Source organism: Elephantulus edwardii, unplaced genomic scaffold (genome assembly GCF_000299155.1).
Source record: "Elephantulus edwardii isolate Elephantulus edwardi_28Jun2011 unplaced genomic scaffold, EleEdw1.0 scaffold00369, whole genome shotgun sequence".
Taxonomy (NCBI): domain Eukaryota; kingdom Metazoa; phylum Chordata; class Mammalia; order Macroscelidea; family Macroscelididae; genus Elephantulus; species Elephantulus edwardii.
Window position 1 is genome coordinate 1001863 of NW_006400119.1, and position 20965 is coordinate 1022827.

A 20965-nucleotide genomic window follows, 5' to 3' on the forward strand; every position below is an offset into this window, starting at 1 on the left:
ATTTTCCTGTTCCTCTTCTTATTCCTCCAAGCAGGCTGTAAGTTCCTTGATAGTCAAAGCTTTGTGGTTTATTTTTATATCTCACAAAAGGTAAATTCTCCAGAATATTGACAGAATATGATGACATTAAAATAACATTCCTAGGAGCATTCCCTTAATTTCTTTGTAGATCAGTCAAGTAGAAACTTGAGAGCAAGAAAGGACCCAACATAACTGATTATGCAGATTTTAAACAATGATAGGCAAAATCATAGCAAGGAGCAGAGTCAGTGGTGGAATCTAAGGGCTCCAGTTTTCAGTCTCTTTAACTTTATGTGTCATTAATCGCCTTTCACAGGACTTCAAAGTTCAGCACAATTCATTCCAACAATCCAGGGTAAACTCAGAACTTCTAGGGGACTAATGGTGGCTCAAATTAGTATTCAGGAATAAACTGAATTTAAATTCCATTTTTTAATTTGGCTATTTCCCATGTTATTTTGGATTTTTGTTTTTGTGTGCTGAAATTAACTCCACAAACATAGCAACATAATTAGTTCCAACTGTATTGTTTTTTCTCATGAACACATGGATTGCAACATCCTTCAATTTCTTCTTTTAAGGTCAAGTAACTTTTGTTTTAAATCTCTCCCAAAACACTTCATTGTCAGAATTTTAATCAACATCCAACAAACTGAATTGAGGTACCCTGACTTTTAAGCGATATGATCATATTTGGTAAGGTTTCTATATATGAAAGTCTAATTAAGAGACAAGGTATACAAAATCTAACTAGAAAATAAAATTTTAAATTGTTTTGTATTCAGAACAAAGGTTTTATTGTAGGGGGTAAAGCCACATATAAGTTAAAACATTGCGGTCCAAGTACTCACTCAGAAAACCTTGTATTGAGCTCTCCCACTGAGTTGCAGTCAAACCATCCTATTTCCATTCTCATTACTTGCCTAAAGAATTTTTTCCTCATTTTCTGTACCTGACGAGCTGCAGCAATAACCCAAAAGCATATCTGAAAATAGAGCAAGAAATTCTTAGTATTGCAATATTAAAAATAGTCAATCATTCCTTCTCACAAAAAAAAAAAAAACCAATTTCAAAACAACAGTTAAAAAGAAACAGAGAATTTAAAAAATGCCTCCTCTTGAGAACTAAGGTCCTATCTCTGGGCTAGCTCTTGGATCAACCATGAGCATGGAAGCAGGAAGATGAGGACTTGAATCCAGGTCTTATACTCCAACAACCCCATGACTTTTTTACTTAAGTTTCCCTTTGTTCATGGACAATGTAAGGGTCAAAGTCAAATCATTGTTTTTAAATGATTATTCTGCTGAGTGGATTATTCCCCTTAGAGAAATCTCTAAAAGAATTCAGAGGATAGTTTTCAAGTTGTTGGTAAAGATTTTTCAGTGAAAATAAGCAAACATTGAAAATAGGGGATCTACTGACAGATAGTTCCTGATCAAAGCAAAGCAAGCCAATCATTACAACACCTCATGAAAAGATAAGGGAAAAAAATTAAACCTCTTTAAAATGAACATGAATTTCCTGGAATATTTTAACCAATGAGATGGAATTAATTTTTTTTCTTTTCTGCAAAAGATAATCTTTTTTTTGCCTTTAAAAATAGTTAAGTGACTCATAAGTACTTCCATGGCTCAACTCTAGAATATGTTATAGATTCAAAGCACAGAAATTGATTTGAAATGCTGTTTTGTGAGACATTTAGCAAGAAAGGAGGAGGACAGAAGAAAATTTTGGTTTTCTCTGTCTCACCACCTCTGCCTTCCTTCAGACTACTCACTTCCCTTTCACATCCCTCAATTGCCAATTACTGAAGTAACAGGCAGGGATGAATTAGGGAAAGGCAAGAGAGAAGACAATTATCATATGAAACAATGTGAATGAAGGAATGTGTGAATATGTATAAAGGAAACACAATTTTAAAAAACAAACAAAAAACACCTAAACGTCTGCTTTCTATTTCTCTGGACAATTCCTTATATTCTTTTCACTGCTTAAAGAGGAAGAATTCTCCCCCATGTACTCAAATCCCTCCCCAGAAAAACCAACAGGAGTTACTATTCAGCTGACTGTGACAAACAATAACTTTAACACACAGGGAGCTTGCTGGAAATAATTTCCGAGTATTTCTTCTCAGGCATCTCTGAGTGGTTTCCAGCTTCCAACCCTTTGGTTAGAAGTTAAGCACCTTAACCACTTGTCTCTCTGAAATAGAACTGTAGGTCCCAGGATTTCTCAAAAGCTTGATTGCATTGCAATGTTCTAGACACAAATATTGATCTACAAATAAAATGGAGATGCTACTAACTTCTATATATCCTGTGATTAATACTGCAAAACCAATTCCAGCATAATAAATAGCAAATGTGCTCATTTCACTTTCAATGTTCAGCAACCTTTAAAAGAAGAAAAAATATGTTAAGTTTCACAAATAAGATAAAGATTACCAAGGATTACATTAGTGGATACAAAAGGATTTAAAACAAATTTAAATTTTAAAATAGCTATTAAATGTATGTGAGACATTTTATCCACATGGAATTATCATGAATCCAGCCAAACTCCTATATAGACTTCATGATATCACCCACAGCAAAAAATGCTCACCACCACCACTACCACTTTTTTAATAGGCAGAAATGCTACAGAGCTGTGAAATAACTAGTCAGGAATGACAGAAAGCCAGGGGGCCCTAGATGGCAGCCAGGCTCTCTGTCCACTCTGACCTTGTTTATTTGTGTTCGGCACATAGTACTATAAAAAATCATAGCAAGATAGAGGTTTAAAGAGCCAAATGGGCTATCTGAAATGATACTGGGGAGATGCATGCTGTGAACTGGGAAGTTTATTGTTATCTCCTTTAGAAATCTAACCAGTTTTTCCACTCTTCTATCTCTGAGTGACACTGGGGAAAAAACACATGTGTCATCACTCCATAGAAGATTGAATTTTATTGGTCCTGTCTTTCTGCTGGCTATAGTCCATGTTCAAATTTCAAGACTACTGCTAAGGGGAAAGCCAAGAAAACCAAAAACTAAGGAAAGCTCTTCAGCATTTCTCCAGCATAACTGCTATGCTGTAGAGCAGGGTTGAGGCTTGGCAGGGCCAACAAGGGAAGGGATAAAATATTTTAAAACTTCTTTTAGTAATCAATTATTTTACAGTTAGAAAAATTGACATACCAGATTAATAACAATTCAACCCTCAGGGACAGGACAAAATCACATAGGGTTTATTTCTTTTAAAAATCGGAAGTCAGCATGTTTAGTACAGATGCTCTCATCCTATATTCTATTGTTCATTATCTTCATCAAATATATTTTATAGATTATATTCATGCATTGTCTTATCAACTAAAGTGCAAGCTACTCAAGGGCAAGGACTATACTTAAATGGCTTAGAAAATGTGCCTGATGCCAAGGGCAATATCTTTCATGGAGGAAGGAGTCAATTAATTTTCTTGATTTTACTTAAACTTTCAAAATACTAATAAGGACTTAAAGAAGTCCTCTTGAGAATAGCAAGACCAATTTGCCCTTTAAAATTCCACTCAAAATTACATGGAAGTCTGACCTAGAGCAATCAGGCAAGCAAAAGAAATAAAGGACAACCAAACTGGCAAAGATATGTAAGTTAAACTATCACTATTGGCAGAGAATACGATCATATAGATAGTACATCTCAAAGACGCCACAAGAAATGTACTGGAGAGAATTAATAGAAAGCTTAAGTAAAGTGTAGGGAACAAGATCAATACACAAAATTCTAAAAGACCCCTGTCCACTTGCAAAAAAAACCTCTAAAAAACAAAATCAAGAAGATAATATCATTTACAATAGTTTCCAAAAGGATAAAATAAGCAGGAGTAAGTCTAAGGACATAAAAGACATATCTAGAAAAAACTACCAAACACTATCATAAGAAACAAAAAGAGATCTACACAAATGGAAAAATATACAGTGCTCTTGGATACTACTGATCTATAACTACAATGTAATCTCAATCTAAATTCTAACATTTATTTATTAATAAATTTTTTATTAATGGTTTAAAAATCATTTTTTTCATGTAATCATTCATTAACATTTTGTTTTATAACATTATTTGTAATTAATTAATGTAATTAATGAATTGTTGTTGTTGTTGTTGTTAAGTACCATCAAATCATAGATAGTGACCCCTATAAACAAAAGATCTGAACACATACAAATTTCATCGTTCCCTGAGTTCATAGAGTATCTGGAGGCAAGCTATTTCAGAAGTGGATACCACTCCTGCTTCCAAGACTGTTTTAATCTGGGAGCTCCACCAAACACTGTCCACCATGGGTAACCATTACTGCACTTGTCATATCAGTATCATAGTGTTTAGCATCACAGCAACCACAAGTTACCTCTGTACAGTAAATTGACAGACTAGTGCTATACCACTTAGAAGAATGTTTGACCAAACATAATTCAAAGCAGGCCTGAGGGTAAAATCACTCACCTTTGGCTTGGTAGCATAATGTTCTATCTTCTAGGCCAACAGAGCTCTCTCTATGACTCACAGCAATTCTATGAATGACAGATGTAAACCTTGTTCTAGCCTACACCATCCCCACAATCCGAGACATGCTCGGTCCCATTGCTACAGTCATGGTATCAATTCATCATGTTGAGAATGTTCTTTTCCTCTCTGACTTTCCACTTCTCTCAGCAAATTAATGAAGTTCAGTCTAATAAACTCCTTATTGTAAATTACCTTTCCCTCACTCAACTTTCTTATTTATTAATTTCTTTAAGACACTTAACAACTAATCATCAACTTTATATAGAAAGGGAAATGGTTCTGAACAGTTAAAATGTTATTGAAAAGGAAGAATAAAGTTGGAGGCCTCACACTTTCCAACCTTAGAACCAACTAGATAATCATTGTAATCAAAGCAACCTAGTACTAGGGCAATGACAGACACATAGGCCAAAGGAATAGTACTGAGAATCCAAAAATAAAACCATTCACCTTTGAACAATTGATTTTCAACAAAGGATCAAAGTCCATTAAATGGAAAACAGATAGTGTCTTTAGAAAATTGTTCTGGCAAACTGACACCATACATAAAAATTAACTCAAATGGATCAAAGATCTAAATCTTAAATCTAAAGCTACAAAGATCATATAAGGAGGAAAATAGTAACAAAACTAGGGGCTCTAATCTATAGCATACATAATATGTAAGACATAAAAATGCACAAATAATAGAAGATAAACTAATAACTGGGACCTACCAAAAAGTACACACTTCAACATAAAGAAAACAATAATCCTCAGAACTGGACAAATAAACAGCATTATGATAAATGGAGAAAAGATTGGATTTGTGAAGGACTTCGTTTTACTTTAATCTTTAACACACATGAAAGCATTAGTCAAGAGATCAAAGGACACATTATATTGGTCAAATCTATTGGCAAGGACCTATTTAAAGTGTTAACATGCAAAGCTGTCATTATAAAGACTAAGATGTGTATGATCCAAGTTTTGGTACATTCAATTGCCTCCTATACATGTGAATAAGACAATGAATAAGAAAACTTTAGATGAGGATGCTTGGGTGGGGTGGGGGGGAATTAATCATGGGGTTGGACAATTTGGTGGGTAGGGGTTGAGGGAAATTGGAAGAATCTGGTGTGAAAAACAATGTATTCAAATTTTGTAAATGAAGTAGTATAATTAAAATAATTTTTTAAAAAAAGAAAACTGAAGAACTGATGCCTTTAAATTGTAGTGTTGGTGAAGAATTGAATAGATTGCCTAAAGATCAAACAAACCTGTCTTGGAAGAAATGTAGCCAGGGTGTTTCTTAGAGCCAAGAATTGTGAGACTTCATTTTTGAGCATGTTATCTAAAGGAGTTAGTGCTTGGAAAAACATATCAAACATAGAAAAGTAGAGGTTCCATGAAGTAGAGAAAGACCTTTAACAAAATGAATGCATTTAGTAACTATACAATCTGTATGCAGAGCAGATCATTCAGGAGGCAGGGCTTTATGAGGAAGAGTATAGTATCAAGATTAAAGAAAGACTCATTAACAATCTACTATATGCAGATGACACAACCTTGCTTGCTGAAACTGAAGAAGACCTGAAGCACTTGTTGCAGAAGGTCAAGGACTGTAGTCTTCAATAGGGATTGAAGGTCAACATAAAAAAGACAAAGATTCTCACCACTGGACCATTGGCAGCAACATAATAGATGGAGAAGAGATTAAGGTTGTTAGCAATTACAGCTTGTTCGGATCCACAATCAACACTCTTAACACCAGCAGTTACTCTTAACAAAAGACGAATTGCGTTGGTAAAATATGCTGTCATGGACCTTGCCAGAGTGCTGAAGAGCAACGATGTCAGTCTAGATACAAAAGTATGTAATCCAGGCCATGGTCTTCTCAATTACTTGTTATGCTTCAGAGAGTTGGACAATGACTAAGGATGACAGAAGAAGAATAGATGCCTTCTAGTTGTGGTGCTGGAGAAGAGCCTTGAACATACCATGATGGACTGCCAAAAAAACACATAGAGGGTGAAACTTGGAGGCTAGGATTTGGAACCTCCACCCCACATACTTTGGGCACGTGGCCAGGAGATACTTGTCCTTAGAGAAGAACATCATGCTCAGAAGGATGGAGGAACAGCGCAGGAGAGGAAGACCCCAGATGAAATGGATCAATACAGTAACTGGGCAATGGGAGTTGATGTGTTAGAATTAGTGAGACTGGCTCAGGACAAGGAAGGGTTCAGAGCTGCTGTGCATAGGGTTGCTATGCATTGCAGGTGACTCAGTGGCACATAATAGCTATAACATATGACAAGTTTGGAAGCAGGAGTGGCATCCACTTCTAAAACAACATGCTTCCGGAAACTCTATAAACTTTTATAAATGTCAATGGTTGTAGAAGGACTTCAGGTCTTTTGTTCATAGAGTTGCTATGAGTTGTGCTGACTCAAGGCAAAGAACAGCAATGAGATTAGCAAAATAGAGACTGCGAGGCTGCCACAAGATTAGACAAGGTTTAGTTCTATTGTCCTAATGAGATCATTATGAGATAGAGTCAACTCTACATTACCTAACAATAACAACATTAAAAATTAACTACTGAATGAGACCTGGCTTTGTGCCATCTGACATCCATATTATTCTTCTCTTCCTCCTCTGTCCTTGTAATGACCTTTTGCATTCTTCATGGATGATGTTCTTGATATCCTCCCACAGCTTATCTTGTCTTCACTCATTAGTGTTCAAAGCCTCAAATCTGTTCCTGAGATGGTTTTTAAATTGAAGAGGGATAGAATCAAGGTCAAATTTTTGTTCCTGTGGATTTGATGTCAGTCTGGAGACTAAGGTGCGCCTGATCCAGGACATGGTACTTGCAATTACATGCTATGCATCCGAAAGCTGGACAATGATTAGGGATGAGAGAAGGAGAATTGATGCCTTGGGGCTGTGGTACTGGAGAAGAGTATTGAATAAACCATGGGCTGCTAGAAGAACAAACAGGTTCATCCTGGAGAGAGTGAAGCCAGGCTACATCTTGGAGGCAAGAATTCTTAAGCTCTGTCTGACATATGTTGGGCACGTTGAAAGAAGAGACCAATCCTTGGAAAGGGACGTCATGCTTGGGAGGGTGAAGGGACAACGCAAGAGAGAAAGACCCTGGATGAGATGGATTGAGTCAGTGACTGGGTAATGGGAGCAGGTGTGTCAGATACAATGAAGTTGGCTCAAGATGGAGCAGGGTTCAGAGCTATTGTACATAGGGTCACTATGAGTCATAGGCAACTTGATGGCATATAACAACATCAACAATGAATACTTCTGTTCATCAAAAGAGTTAAAAGAGAACTTACAAACTAGAAAAAAATGTTTTGCAATGGTACATTTGACAAAAGTATAATTTATAAAGTGTTTAGAAATCTCCAACTCCTTAACAACAGATATGTATGCTAAATAGGTGTGAGATGTTATATAGAACTACACTTAAATATATATATATATATATAAACTCCTTAACAACAGATATGTATGCTAAATAGGTGTGAGATGTTATATAGAACTACACTTAAATATATATATATACACACACACACACACACACACACACACACACACATATATATATGTATGGTTGATCTGTCTACATACATAATTGCATATGTTGCATAACTGTTCATAAATGCATAATAGGTCACAGCTACAGAAACTTCTTAAATAAAACAAAACATCTCAAAAGACTAAATTACTGGGCTTGAAGGCTAAGGGTCATAGTCTTTAGACCATAGACCATATGGGATATTCAGGTCAGTTGGCATAAAGGCAATGCTTGACAGTTTAGTTTGGTAAGTAGCATGGAGGGTAATAAAAGCTTTTGACCAGGAATCCTAGATGCAATTACTGATCTTTTCACTCCTTGAATAAAAAAGAATGAAGAAAACCAAAGATTTAAGGAAGTGATTCATCTATAAGACAAATAATAGTCCACAGCTTTCTCCTGCCTGAGGCCAGAACTGGATGGAGGCTGGCTACCACTCTCACACAATAAAAGGTACCGTGTAGAACTATAGAAAATTTAGAACAAAACTCAAATTCATAGGAAAATAAGAAGACCAAACGAAATACTCTAATAGAGACTAACGGAACCCCAACATTATTACTGTAAGTCACTCCTTCTAATGAGGAACTAAAATAATTTTCAGAGGTCAGCCAATAATATACTAGGCTATAAAATAAGCAATAATATCTGTGAGGAATATGCTTCTTAAAACTATATGAGATAAAAAACCCAATATTCACCAAAACAAAGATGAGAAGATAAGAAGAGGCAGAGAAATCAGACGAATTAGCACTGGCACATTGCAGAGACAGTAACTAAAGTCAAAGTTGTGTATGAAATATGCAGCAACTTGCTAAGTAAACTTTTTACCTAAAGCAAAATAAAATGTGTTTTTAAAATTACTAATTAGAAAGAGAAAGTTCTACCTTGCTCAATCCTTCTGATAATAGCCCAAACCAGCTAAAATATCTTGTTTTCTTCACATTTTCAGTCTCTCATATAATTTAGCTGGACAGTGACTATGGATGATAGAAGGAGAATTGATGCCTTTGAACTGTAGTCGTGGAGGAGAGTATTGAATATTTCATGGAGTGCTAAGGAGAACTAAAAGGTTTGTCTTGGAGAGAGTGAAACCAGGCTGCTCCTTGGAAGCAAGGATTCTGAAGCTCTGTCTGACATATTTTGTGGATGTTTCAGCAAGGGACCAGTCCTTAGACAGGGGAATCATGCTTAGGTGATTAGAGGGACAGTGCAAGAGAGAAAGACCCTGGAAGAGATGGGTTGATTCAGAGACTGGGATAATGGGGGGTGGTGGGGTGGTCAGAGATAATAAGCTTGGCACAGGATAGAGCAGGGCTCAGAGCTGTTGTACATCAGGTTGCTATGAGTTGCAAGCCACTCAATGGCACACAACAACATGTGTTCACAATCAGAGGTTCTCATAAAAACTTAGTATTTCTGTATAATACATACAAATACAGTTTTTAGTGCAACCTTTTAATGAACAAGAGTCAGTGTTCTTAATTTTCTGTTTATGAAGTGAAATTCAGGAACCCAAAACCAAAACCAAATAAACAATAACAATAAAAATTATGAGAATCTAACAACATTTCATTCTGCAGTTCATTTCTGTGATTCTGCAGACACCCTAACAGAGTTAAGGAAGTGCCTTTGTCATGAATAATGCAGTTTCTAACTATGAACTAACATCTGTGAAGTGTGTTAGGCACTAACCCAGCTCAGGGATTTACTAGAGCAAAGTTCAGCATAGTTTAAATGCTGGTGGATGTTACGCATAAGGACAAGAATAGTTTCCAATTCTTTTCACACCTGAGATTACCTCAAATTAAATTATTAACTTATTCTGGGAGGAAGTTGGCAGGATTTTAGAAACCCCTTGAAACTATTTCTGCGTCTAAGCAACAGGAAAAGTCGAACAGAAAACTAATAGGAAGAAAACTAATTCAGTTTGGTCCCCTTGAATGTGTGTTATCAATCCCTCCATCATCCACATAGTAGAAAGCTCCTGTAATTATAAATTCCTAGAAAGAAAGCTATGAAGTTTGAAGAGAGCTACCTGGTCAGTTGACTAAGAGATTTCTATTTGCCCCATTCACAAGAAAGCACAATGTGAAAATTATTGAACAGTATTATTAATATCATCATAGGCAAAATTTTGCAGAAGATTATACAAAAACAACTACAACAGTATATTGACAGAAAACTGTCACAAGTTCAAGAGTTAGAAGAGGAAGCATTAAAATCCCACAAGGACAAATACTGTAGATGACCATTATTGTAGAATGTATGAGGATCCAAGGGGTGGGGGGAAAGAAGAGGGGTAATGATGGAGCAGGGACCAGGGAGGAGTGTTAATTATAAGGTTAATTGATGGGTGGAGGGAGGGGTCGGTAAAGGTAATGGGAAAGATTCCGTAAACCAGTGTAAAATAAAAATTTTTATTTAGAAAATAAAAAAGAAGAAGATGATGATGGTGGGAATATACAGTCACTGTACCAAAAAGAATTGACTGACAGAACCATTTCAGGAAGTAGCATATGATCAAGAGTCAATAGTGATGAAAGAAGTTCAAGTTGCAGTGAGTGAAGTCAATGACAAAAAATAAGGTCCCAGAATTGATGGGATACAAATTGACATGTTTCAACAAACAGATGCATTCCAGGACATGCTCACCAGTGTGCGCAAGGCAATTTGGAAGACTGGTCAACCTGACTGGAAGAGATCCATAGTTGTTCTCACCACCAAGTAAGAATGCTTAGGTTGGGGTATTTTCCCTCTCTGAGGTCGTAAATTTTGTGTATTTGTAATGAAACATTTTTTTTCTTTCAGGAAATTGTAGATTCACATGCAGTTGTAATAAATAATACAGAGACATCATGTATGTCCTTTATTCAGTTTCCCTCAACAATAATATTTTGCCAAACTAAAGGTGAGTATCTCAACCAGGATTCTAAGAGTCATTTCATCAAGAAACAAACATTATCATGACCACAAAAATTTCTCATGTTGCCTTTTGTACTACCCACACCCACCTCCATCCTGTTGCCATCTCTTCCTCAACTTCTAGATACCACTATTTGGCTCTTAATTTTGAAAAATTTATTTCAATAATGCTATATAAATGAAATCACCTTTGGGGATTGGCTTTTTGTAGTCAACATAATTCATGAATAATTTATTCATTTTGTTGTTGCTGAGTAGTATTTGTGGTGTGGCTGCTGTACTTTTCTAGCCATTCATTCACTGGTTATTATCACTTCTTGTGTATTACAAATAAAGTTGTCATAAATGTCTGCATATGGATTTTTGTGTACATCATTCATTAACTTTCCTTGTCTCATTGAAGTCCATGTTGAGTAAGAGCAGAGAGAGGGAACATTCTCTCTTGGTTTCTGAATATTTGGGGGTTTCCTGCTATCCATTACTAAGGAACTTACACTTATGATTTCAATTGTCGGAGAACATTCTCTACATAGTTGCAATAAATTAAAAGTTATTGAGGTTTACTTTTTGGCACAGGGTATGTTCAGTCTTGATACATGCCCCCCAAACATCTGAAAATAATTTGTATTCTGCTATTTTGGAGGAAGTGTTCCATAAATCTTGATTAGATCCTGTCAGTTGATGATGTTATTAAGTCCTACATTCTAGTTGATTTTCTGCCAATTGTTGAAAGATTTTAAATCCTTCATTTTAATTGTAAATTTGTGTATTTCTCCTTTAAGTTCTACCCATTTATGCTTTTCATATTTTGAAACTCTGTTATTTTAAATTCCCTGTAGGCAGCATAATGTTGAGTCATCATTTTAATCCATTCCACCGTCTTTGTCTTTCATTTTGTTTATTGTCACCATTTAAAGTTAACATAATTAATATGTTAAAGTTAAATGTATTATTTCATTTTTTTCTTCTCTTTGTTCTATTTTTCATGTCTCTATTTTCTTTCTACTGACTTCCTGTGAAGAATTCAAATATTTTTTAGGATTAAAAGTTGATTTATTAAACATTTATGTGTCTAAAAAAAAAGTTGATTTATATGTAGTATTTTTGCTTTAGCTTTAACTTTCCCATGAGTAGTTGATTTATTCCATAATCAGCACTTAGCCTACTTTTCACAGCTGATAATGAGCCCCTCTAAAGATTCTTCCCACAGATGTAATCAATCTGATTCCTGTGCAGACCATCACATGAGGTCCATGTGTATAGTCATCGTTTATGCTTTTTATAAAAGGTATTTGCAATGAATAAAACATTGAATAATAAATGAATGAACCTTGAGAAAAATGGGAATTCCAGCACATTTGAGTGTGCTCATGTGAAACCTGTACTTGGACCACAAGTAGTCCTCAGAATAAAGCAAGGAAATACTGCATGGTTCAGGATAAGGAAAGGCATGTGTCACGGATGCACTCTGTTTCCATACCTTTTCAATTGTATTTAGAGCAGATTATCCAGGAGGCTGGATTTTATGAGAAGGAATGTGGCATCAGGATTGGAGGAAAATTCATCAACAACCTGTGTTATGCAGATGACACAAACTTGTTTGCCAAAATTGGGGAGGACCTGAAGTGTCTGCTGCAGGTCAAGGACTATAGTCTTCAATATGGATTAAAATTCAACATCAAGAAGACAGAGATTCTTACCACTGTGCTAATTGGCAACACCATGATAGATGGCAAAGATTTTTCTTAACAATTTCAGCTTGCTCTTCTCCACAATCAACACTCTGGACACCAGAAGTCAGGAAACCAAAAGATTAATTGCATTAGGAAAATCTGTTGTCAGGGGGTTCTCCAAACTGCCAAAGCACAATGATGTCAATGTAGAGACTAAGGTGTGCCTGATTCAGGCCATGATCTTCCCAATTACTTGCTATGCATCAGAGAGCTGGACAATGACTAGGGATGACAAAAGAAGAAACTATGCCTTGAGTTGTGATACTGGTGAAGGATCTTGAACATACCATGGACCGCCAAGAGAACAAACAGGTCTGTCTTGGAGAGAGAAAAACCAAATTTCTCCTTGGAGGCAAGGATTTTGAAGCTCTATCTCACATGCTTTGGACAACACATGGCCAGGAGGAACCAGTCCTTGGAGAAGAACATCATGCTTGGAATGGTGGAAGGATAGCAAATATGAGTTGTATTGACACAATACAGGGACCATGGGGGTTGGTTTGTTGAAGACAGTGAGATTGGCTAGGAATAGGGTAGGGTTCAGAGCTATTGTACATAGGGTCACTATGAATCACAGGCGACTCAAAGGCACATAACAACCATATAGTATTTTTGTAGGAATCTTGGTGATGCAGTGGATTAAGTGTTATAATGCTAACCAAAAAGTTGATCACTCAAATCCACCAGTAATAATCTGGGAGAAAGATGAAATGTTTGCTTTCATAAAAATTTACAACCTTGGAAACCCTAAAGAACTCTGTCCTGTAGGGTCACTATCACTGTAAGTTGGAATCAATTTAGCAGCAGGAAGTGCTGATTTCTTTTTTATTTTATTTTTTTTTAGTGCATTTGTAGATTTTTTTTCCGGTGATTGTGCTAGGGATTACATTAGTTATACATCATTAATCACAATATACTACTGTTGTAATTTTAGCAGTTTGAATATACTATAAAAATGTTGTTTCCCTTTGCTTTTTAAAATTTTTTCCTATCAATGATATGCCTTAAATATCTCCATAGAAGATAGTATTATAACAGGAAAATATGAGAAAACAAAAACTAATTTTTACTTCTACCAGCAAACAATTTTGAAAACATAAGAGAAGAAAGATTTCTTTTATTTGCCTACTTTCTTGCTTGCAATGTTCCTTCTTCTTTTATGTAGAAGCCTTTGTTTAGCCATTCTTAAAGGGTAAGCCAGTTGGTGATAATATTTTGTTTCCTTCATCTAAGAAAGTCTTGATTTCTCTTTCGAGTGGGGGCAGTGGTAAATGCCCTGACTGACACTAGAAAAAACTACTTCTAATCCCACCTCAGAAGATCTTACTACTTACGATGGTAAAAGTTCAGGCCCCACACGTGTTCTCCAGTGCCACCATGCAGTGAGTGAAGAGGAAGGGAGGGTTCATTACTCAATCTTACTCAATCTTTGCTGGCATGGGTAAGACTGGAGTCACATTTTTTTCTGTGATGATACTAGAGTAAAACAATTATTGTCTAAGAGGTTTATGTCTTACTAGGTTGCCCATTTCCTGATCTTTTATTTAGACAAAATGAGATTTTGTTGGGACTCTTTGGTGTTCACATGTAGTATTTCTAGGTTGCTAGTTTTTCAGCATCCAGTCTATAATTTATGGGTCATAAGTGGCAAGAAGCTGTGCTGCAATGCCAAAGGCACATGGTTCTAAGCCACCAGCTGCTTCATGAGAAACCCAGTGGAGAGTCAGCTATGGGTCAGTTCTGATTCGAAGGTAAACAACAACAACAATAGGTAAAACTCAACTCACAAACATGCCAATCTTTGGATCATAAGGTCCTTTTAAGAGCCTATTTTTATTTTAAACATAATTTCCAGAATTTTCAGTTGTACTTAGTGGACGAAATGGGGGAAGTATGACAACTCCAAGTAGTCAGAGTTAGAAGTAAAACTCCAATTAGCCAGAGTTAGAAGTAAGTTCCTGCTTGTTTACAATTTTTAAAATTATCATACAGTGAATTTACCTTCATTTTTCCTTTGTGTATAGTTATCTAAATTATGCCTTAGCAATCCCTAATCTGTTCTTCATCACTCTACTTCTCTACTGCCATCAACTAAATTCCAATTCATTACCAACCCTATAGTAGAGAACTGTCCCATGGAGTTTTCAAGACTCTAAGCCTTTACAGAAGCAGATCGTCCCAGTTTTCTCTACAGACTGGTTCGTCAGGTTGAATCTCAGCTGTTCGTCAGCTGTTCTTTTGGTTAACAGTTATACTTTTTAACCACTTTGCCACCAATGCATTTCAATTTTTCAATTTTTTTAAAAAAATTTATTAAATTTGCTAGGGCAACCCATAGTTAGAAACAAGATGCAGCTCATCCATATAATAGAATATTATTTGGTAATTTTTTTAAATGAAGTGCTGGTTCATGCTAATATGAATGAACCATAAACACATCCTAAGTAAAAGAAATCCATTACTAAGGAACTTACACTTATGATTCCATTATAAGAAATTTCTAGGATAGGCAAATCTCTATGGTCAGAAAGTGCCTAAAGGCAGCGGCAGTGGGATAGAAAACTAAGGCATGATGGCTAAACGGTGTTGAATTTCTTCCTATTTTTTAAGGCATTTATTTATTTTGTTGCTGTTGTTGTTAAAATTATACATTGATCTAACAATTTCTGCACATTCAGTTCAGTGACATTGATTACCTTCTTCAGGTTGTGCAACCATTCTCAGTCCCCTCTCTTGTATTGTTCTTCCTCCAATAACATAATCTCACTGTCTTCTAAGTTTTCTACCTTCTCTTTAAGTTTCTTTTATCATTCTGATCTCGTGCAGGTAGATCTTGAAAGAGCACAGTGCAGACATTCTTTAGTTACATTTTTACAAGTCAATAATTTTCAATATGTTCAGTGGTTCTCACGGTTTCTTTCTTGTGGTAATAAAAATATTGTGAGATTGGTTATGATGATGTGCACTTCTGCATATACTAAGATCCAATAAATTGCATACTTTAATTGAGTAATTGTGTGATGTGTTAATTAAATCTCAAAAGAAAAAAAAAGGTATTTTTAAAGTATAAGAATTTAAAGACAGAATCCTGATGGTGCTATGCTTAAACCCTCACTTTCTAACTAGAAAGAAAACCAGCGGTTCAAACCCACTCAGTGACATAGATTATACTCTAGGAAACTGCAAAGGGTAGTTCTATTCTGTCTAATTGAGTAGCTACAAGTCTGTTGACTTGACAGCACCAAACAACACAACACCAAGGGTTTACAGATGATCACATAGAATGTAGAAATTATGAAGCAATGTCATTACTACCACAAGCAAGTGTAAGTTAACAAAAGAAACTAAAACAAACAAAAAAAATGATTGCACAGTACATCAACATGAAACTTACTAGAAATTCAAGCTGACTTTATAAAAGAACATGGAACAGCAGATATCATTGCTAATGTTAGATGGATATTGTATGAAAGCATATAGTGTCAGAAAGATATTTACCTGTCTTTTATTGACTATGCAAAGACATTCTACTAGATGATAACAAATTATGGATAATATTGCAAAGAATAAGAACTCCAAACAATTAAAGTTTGCTCATATTTAAGGGTATCTGGAACAATGAGTGGAGAACTCTGGTGATCTAGTGGATAGGGAGTTGTGCTCCCAATCAGAGGTGGCCAGTATGAATTCACCAACTGCTCCATGGGAGAAGGATGGACAATCTCTTCTTGTGTCATTTATGGCCTTTAAAGACCTACTGGATAATCAGCCATGAGTGGTGACTCGATGGCAGTGAATTTTAATTTGGTCGCCTGAGTGTGTGTGTGCGTGTGCATGTGTGTCAAGTTTTATAACTCAAATGTTGGGCCCTATCACATTTATTACCCATTTTTAGGCATAACATATATTCCCTTCCTTTCTTTCTTGAAAAATTTGTTTTCATAAGTGTCATTAATGATTTGGGCCCAATTACCTTATATAAAAGTCTGAACATATTTTTCTCTAAGTGAGGAATGCTTATATATTTTATACTTTATATTTTAGGTCACATTAGTGAGGAAAACCCCCAATTAAGTGGATTGACATGGTGACTGCAGCAATGGGTTCAAATGTATCAGAGATGATGAGGATGGCACAGGATATGACAGGATTCAGGTCTATTGTTCAGAGGGTCACTAAGAGTCATATTTAACTTGACAGCACCCAGCAGCATACCAACAACAGTCTGTAACAAGCAATTAATTTCTATATTTCAACATAAACTAAGGATTTAAAGACTATTCTATGAGTCTTTCAGATGAAAAGAAATTTCCAAATATAGAAGAGAAATCAATGTATCTAGACATTGTTACTGTTTTTATGTATGGTTGAATGTATGAAGCCAACCCATAGCTAAACTGCCAGTGGATTTTCAGAAGTGGTAAATCACATGAAAGATCATCATCTTTATTTTTCTAGGAATACTTGGTGCATTCAAACTGTGTGCCTGTGTCTTGTCCATGCAACTCCTTATCAGTAAGCTACCAGAAATCCCTATTAGAAAGTTTATTTCTAATTAGTACAGTTATTAGCTTCTAAAAGAAAATTCTGTTCTGTTTATTAACTCCCATTTTTCTTTAAAGCATTTATCAGCTTTTAATGATATATTTATTTGAATGATTATTGATTTAAGATATAAGCTTTAAGATTTAAGGGTAAGGACTGTACTCTGAAGAGACCTATTATATCCTTGATGCTTACACAAGTTCCTGGTACATAGTTGGTATTCAAAACTTTTGGTTGAATGAGTGAATAACTATAAAAGCAGATGCTTCTGAAAACCAAAAATGAAGTGGGAGGCATTGCATTCACTGATCCCAAAACCTACCATACAGCCATAATAACCGAGACAACACAATTCTGGTACAATGATACACATGTAGACCAATAGAAAAGAATCAAGAGCCCAGAAATTAACCCAACAATCTATGGTCAACTGATATTTGACAAGGAAACAAATTAAATGAAGGCATGACAACCTCATCAACAAATGGTGCTGGCAAAATTGGGCATTGACCTACAGAAAGCAGAAGCTGGATCCACATCTCACACCATACACACACAAAAAATCGATGCAGAGTGGACCAGACACTTAGGGGTAAAGCCCCAAACCATAAGGATCATAAGAGACAAAATAGGGCCAAACTAAGAAGGCCCAGTCTATGGTATAAAAAGAGTGGCAAAATCATAATCAGGAGAGAATGGCATCAATGAGTGGGACCTGCTCAAGATTAAGTCCCTGAGTGCAAAACATTTTTCCAATAGGGTGAAAAGAAAACCAACAGAATGGGGAAAAACATTTGGCAATGACATCTCAGACAAAGGTCTCATAATGTGAGTTTACAGAATATTACAGAGCCTCCACTAGAAAAAGACTAATAACCCAATCAGAAAATGGGTAAGAGAAATGGAAATACTTCTTGCAAAGGAAGACATTCAGATAGCCAACAAACACATGAAGAAATGTTAAAAAAAAACTGGCAATAAGAGAAATGAAAATGAAAACAATAATGAAATGCCATCTTATCCCAGTAGCAGTAGCAAAGTTTAACAGGACAGCAAGCAATAAAGTTGTAAAGGATATGGAGACATTGGAACTCTCATATCCTGCTGGTGAGATTCTAAAATAGAACCACCACACTGATGGCAGTTCGATGTTTTCTCAAAAAACTGATCACAGAAATCTCATATGACTAGTTCTTCTATTGCCAGGAATGTAGCCTGAGGGAAATAGAATGGACACAAATGGAAATTTGTACACCTACGTTCTTAGCCCTGCCATTCACAATAGCAAGAAAATAGCAATAGCCCAAATGCCCATCAACAAATGAGTAGATAGAGAAATAATGGTACATTCATTCACCTGACAGAATACAATGCAGCACTAAAATGTAATTATTTCATAAAATACTGTAAAACACAAGTCTGGAAAGTATTACTTGAACTACATGAACTGAGTCTCATAAGGACAAATACTGCATAAGATCATTATTGAAAAAAACATAAGGATAATTAAGTAGAATGTGTGTAACAGTCCAAAAGCGGAAGGGGAGAGGCAGAGTGTAAGGAGAACACAAAACGACTAGGATGACAGAGTTTGGTGAGCAGAAGGAGGGGTGAGGAGAAATCAGGAAAGATCCAATAGGGACCTGAAAGGACGGGGTAATAGTAAGCATAGAACAATGATGACTGATTTTGTAAAACACAGTGTTTATGAACACTCATACAAAGCACAATGTGAATGAAAGAATGTATGAAACACAGTGTAGATGAATGAAACACAACATATATTAATTTTTTTTTGTTTTTGTTGTTAAGTGTCGTCAAGTCGTAGACAACCCACAGTGACCCTATGAACAAAAGCCCTGAACTAACTGTGTTGTATATCTATCATCATTTCTCTAAGTTCATAGGGTTTCCGGAGGCAAGTTTATTTGGAAGTGGATGCCACTTCTGCTTCCAAGCTTGTTTTAATCCAGGAGCTCCACACACTGTCCACCATGGGTAAAGATTATCACATTCGACACATCAGTGTCACAGTATTATGCATCACATACTGAAAATTTTACAACTAAATTTTAAAGAGTCATCTTTTTAAAAGTAGATTTTATTATGAATTATCAGTGAGTCATGAAGACTTGTGTATCATCTGGAATGAAGTTTCTAGCAAATTTGAAAAATTAAGGTAAAAAATTAGAAATTAATTTGGGAGAGTCTTTTCAAATGCCTTCCTAGGCAGGTTGTACCTTTTATTCTTGAACCTAAGTATGTAAGTGGATACATGACAATGAGCTTGTCCTATCCCTGATGCAGCATGAGTCAGGTTACAAAGTGCATGTTCTGATGGTGAGTCAGCCTTACGTACAATACAGATTCATAAAGCCCCAGCCAGGCTTATCACAAAGAGCACAGTAGCATAGAGAGTGCATCTATCTCAGTCGGCCATCTCTGCATGTCCTTTGGTTCAAAGCAACACACCATTCTCCCATGGAAACTCAACAATTGTCTGAGGCCTTTACTCTAGGTCATGTTGTTGTTTTTGTGTGCCATCAAGTTAATTGAAAAACATAGCAACCATGTGTAACAGAACGGAACTGCCTCATAGGCCTTCCTAGATTGTAATCTTATCAGAAACAGAGCTCCAGCTATTTTCTACCACTGAGTTGTTGTTGTCGTTTTGTGCTGTCGAGTCATTTGCGACTCATAGTGACCCTATGTACAAGAGACCTATACCTTGCCAATCTCCTTGTCTCTGACACACCTACCCCCATTACCCTAGCCACTGAATCAATCCATTTCCTCGAGGGTCTTCCTCTTCTACACTGTCCCTCCACCCTCTCAAGCATGGCATTCCTCTCCAAGGACTGATTCTGCCTTGCAACATGTCCAGAGTATGTCAGACAAAACTTCAGAACCCTTGCCTCTAAGGAGCAGCCTGGTTTCACCCTCTCTCGGGAAAACATGTTTGTTCTCCTAGCAGTCCATGGTATAGTCAATATTATTCTCCAGGACCACAGCTCAAAGGCATCAATTCTCCTTCTATAATCCCTTGTTATTAACCAGCTTTCTGGCACATAGCAAGTAATTGCAAAGACCATGGCCTGAATAATGAACCATGGCTTTAGTCTCTTGACCAACATCGTTGATCTTCAGGACTTTGGAGATGTCCCTGAGAGCAGACTTCCCACTTGTGCAATCACAAATCAAGCAAATATGCAACTAAGATGAATTAATAATAATGGGTGAAAACAAAAGTTGGGAACAAAGAAGGGTCAGTAGTTGGAAAATACGAACTTGGAGACAGAATGATAGAATTTTGTACAAAATTTGTATAAAATTTTGTACAGTGATTTATTAATTGTAAATACTCTTTGTAAGAAACATAAACTCAATCTATACACATAGATTTCACCTGATGGTATGCATAGGATCAGATCAATTACATCTGTGGAAAGAATACCGGAGAAGCTCATTATCAGCTGTGAAAACCAGGCCAGGTGCTGATTGTGGAACAGAACACGAACTACTCATATGCAGTTTAATCTGAAGCTAAGGAAAATTAAATCCAATCCCTGGGAACCAAAATTTGACCTTACGTCTATCCTACCTGAATTCTAAAACC

General features: G+C 36.1%; 1 protein-coding gene across 2 annotated transcripts in view; it reads right to left on the minus strand.

Moving 5' to 3' along the window:
• ABCB11 (ATP-binding cassette, sub-family B (MDR/TAP), member 11) overlaps positions 1–20965 on the minus strand; it is a 155665-nt gene that overhangs the window by 113796 nt on the left and 20904 nt on the right. For both annotated transcript variants that reach the window (XM_006902109.1, XM_006902110.1), the window contains exons 5-6: positions 2327–2414; positions 873–1006 (exon numbers count right to left, since the gene is read on the minus strand). In XM_006902109.1, the coding sequence (XP_006902171.1) occupies positions 873–1006; positions 2327–2414 (222 nt within the window). The remainder of the gene's footprint in view (positions 1–872; positions 1007–2326; positions 2415–20965) is intronic.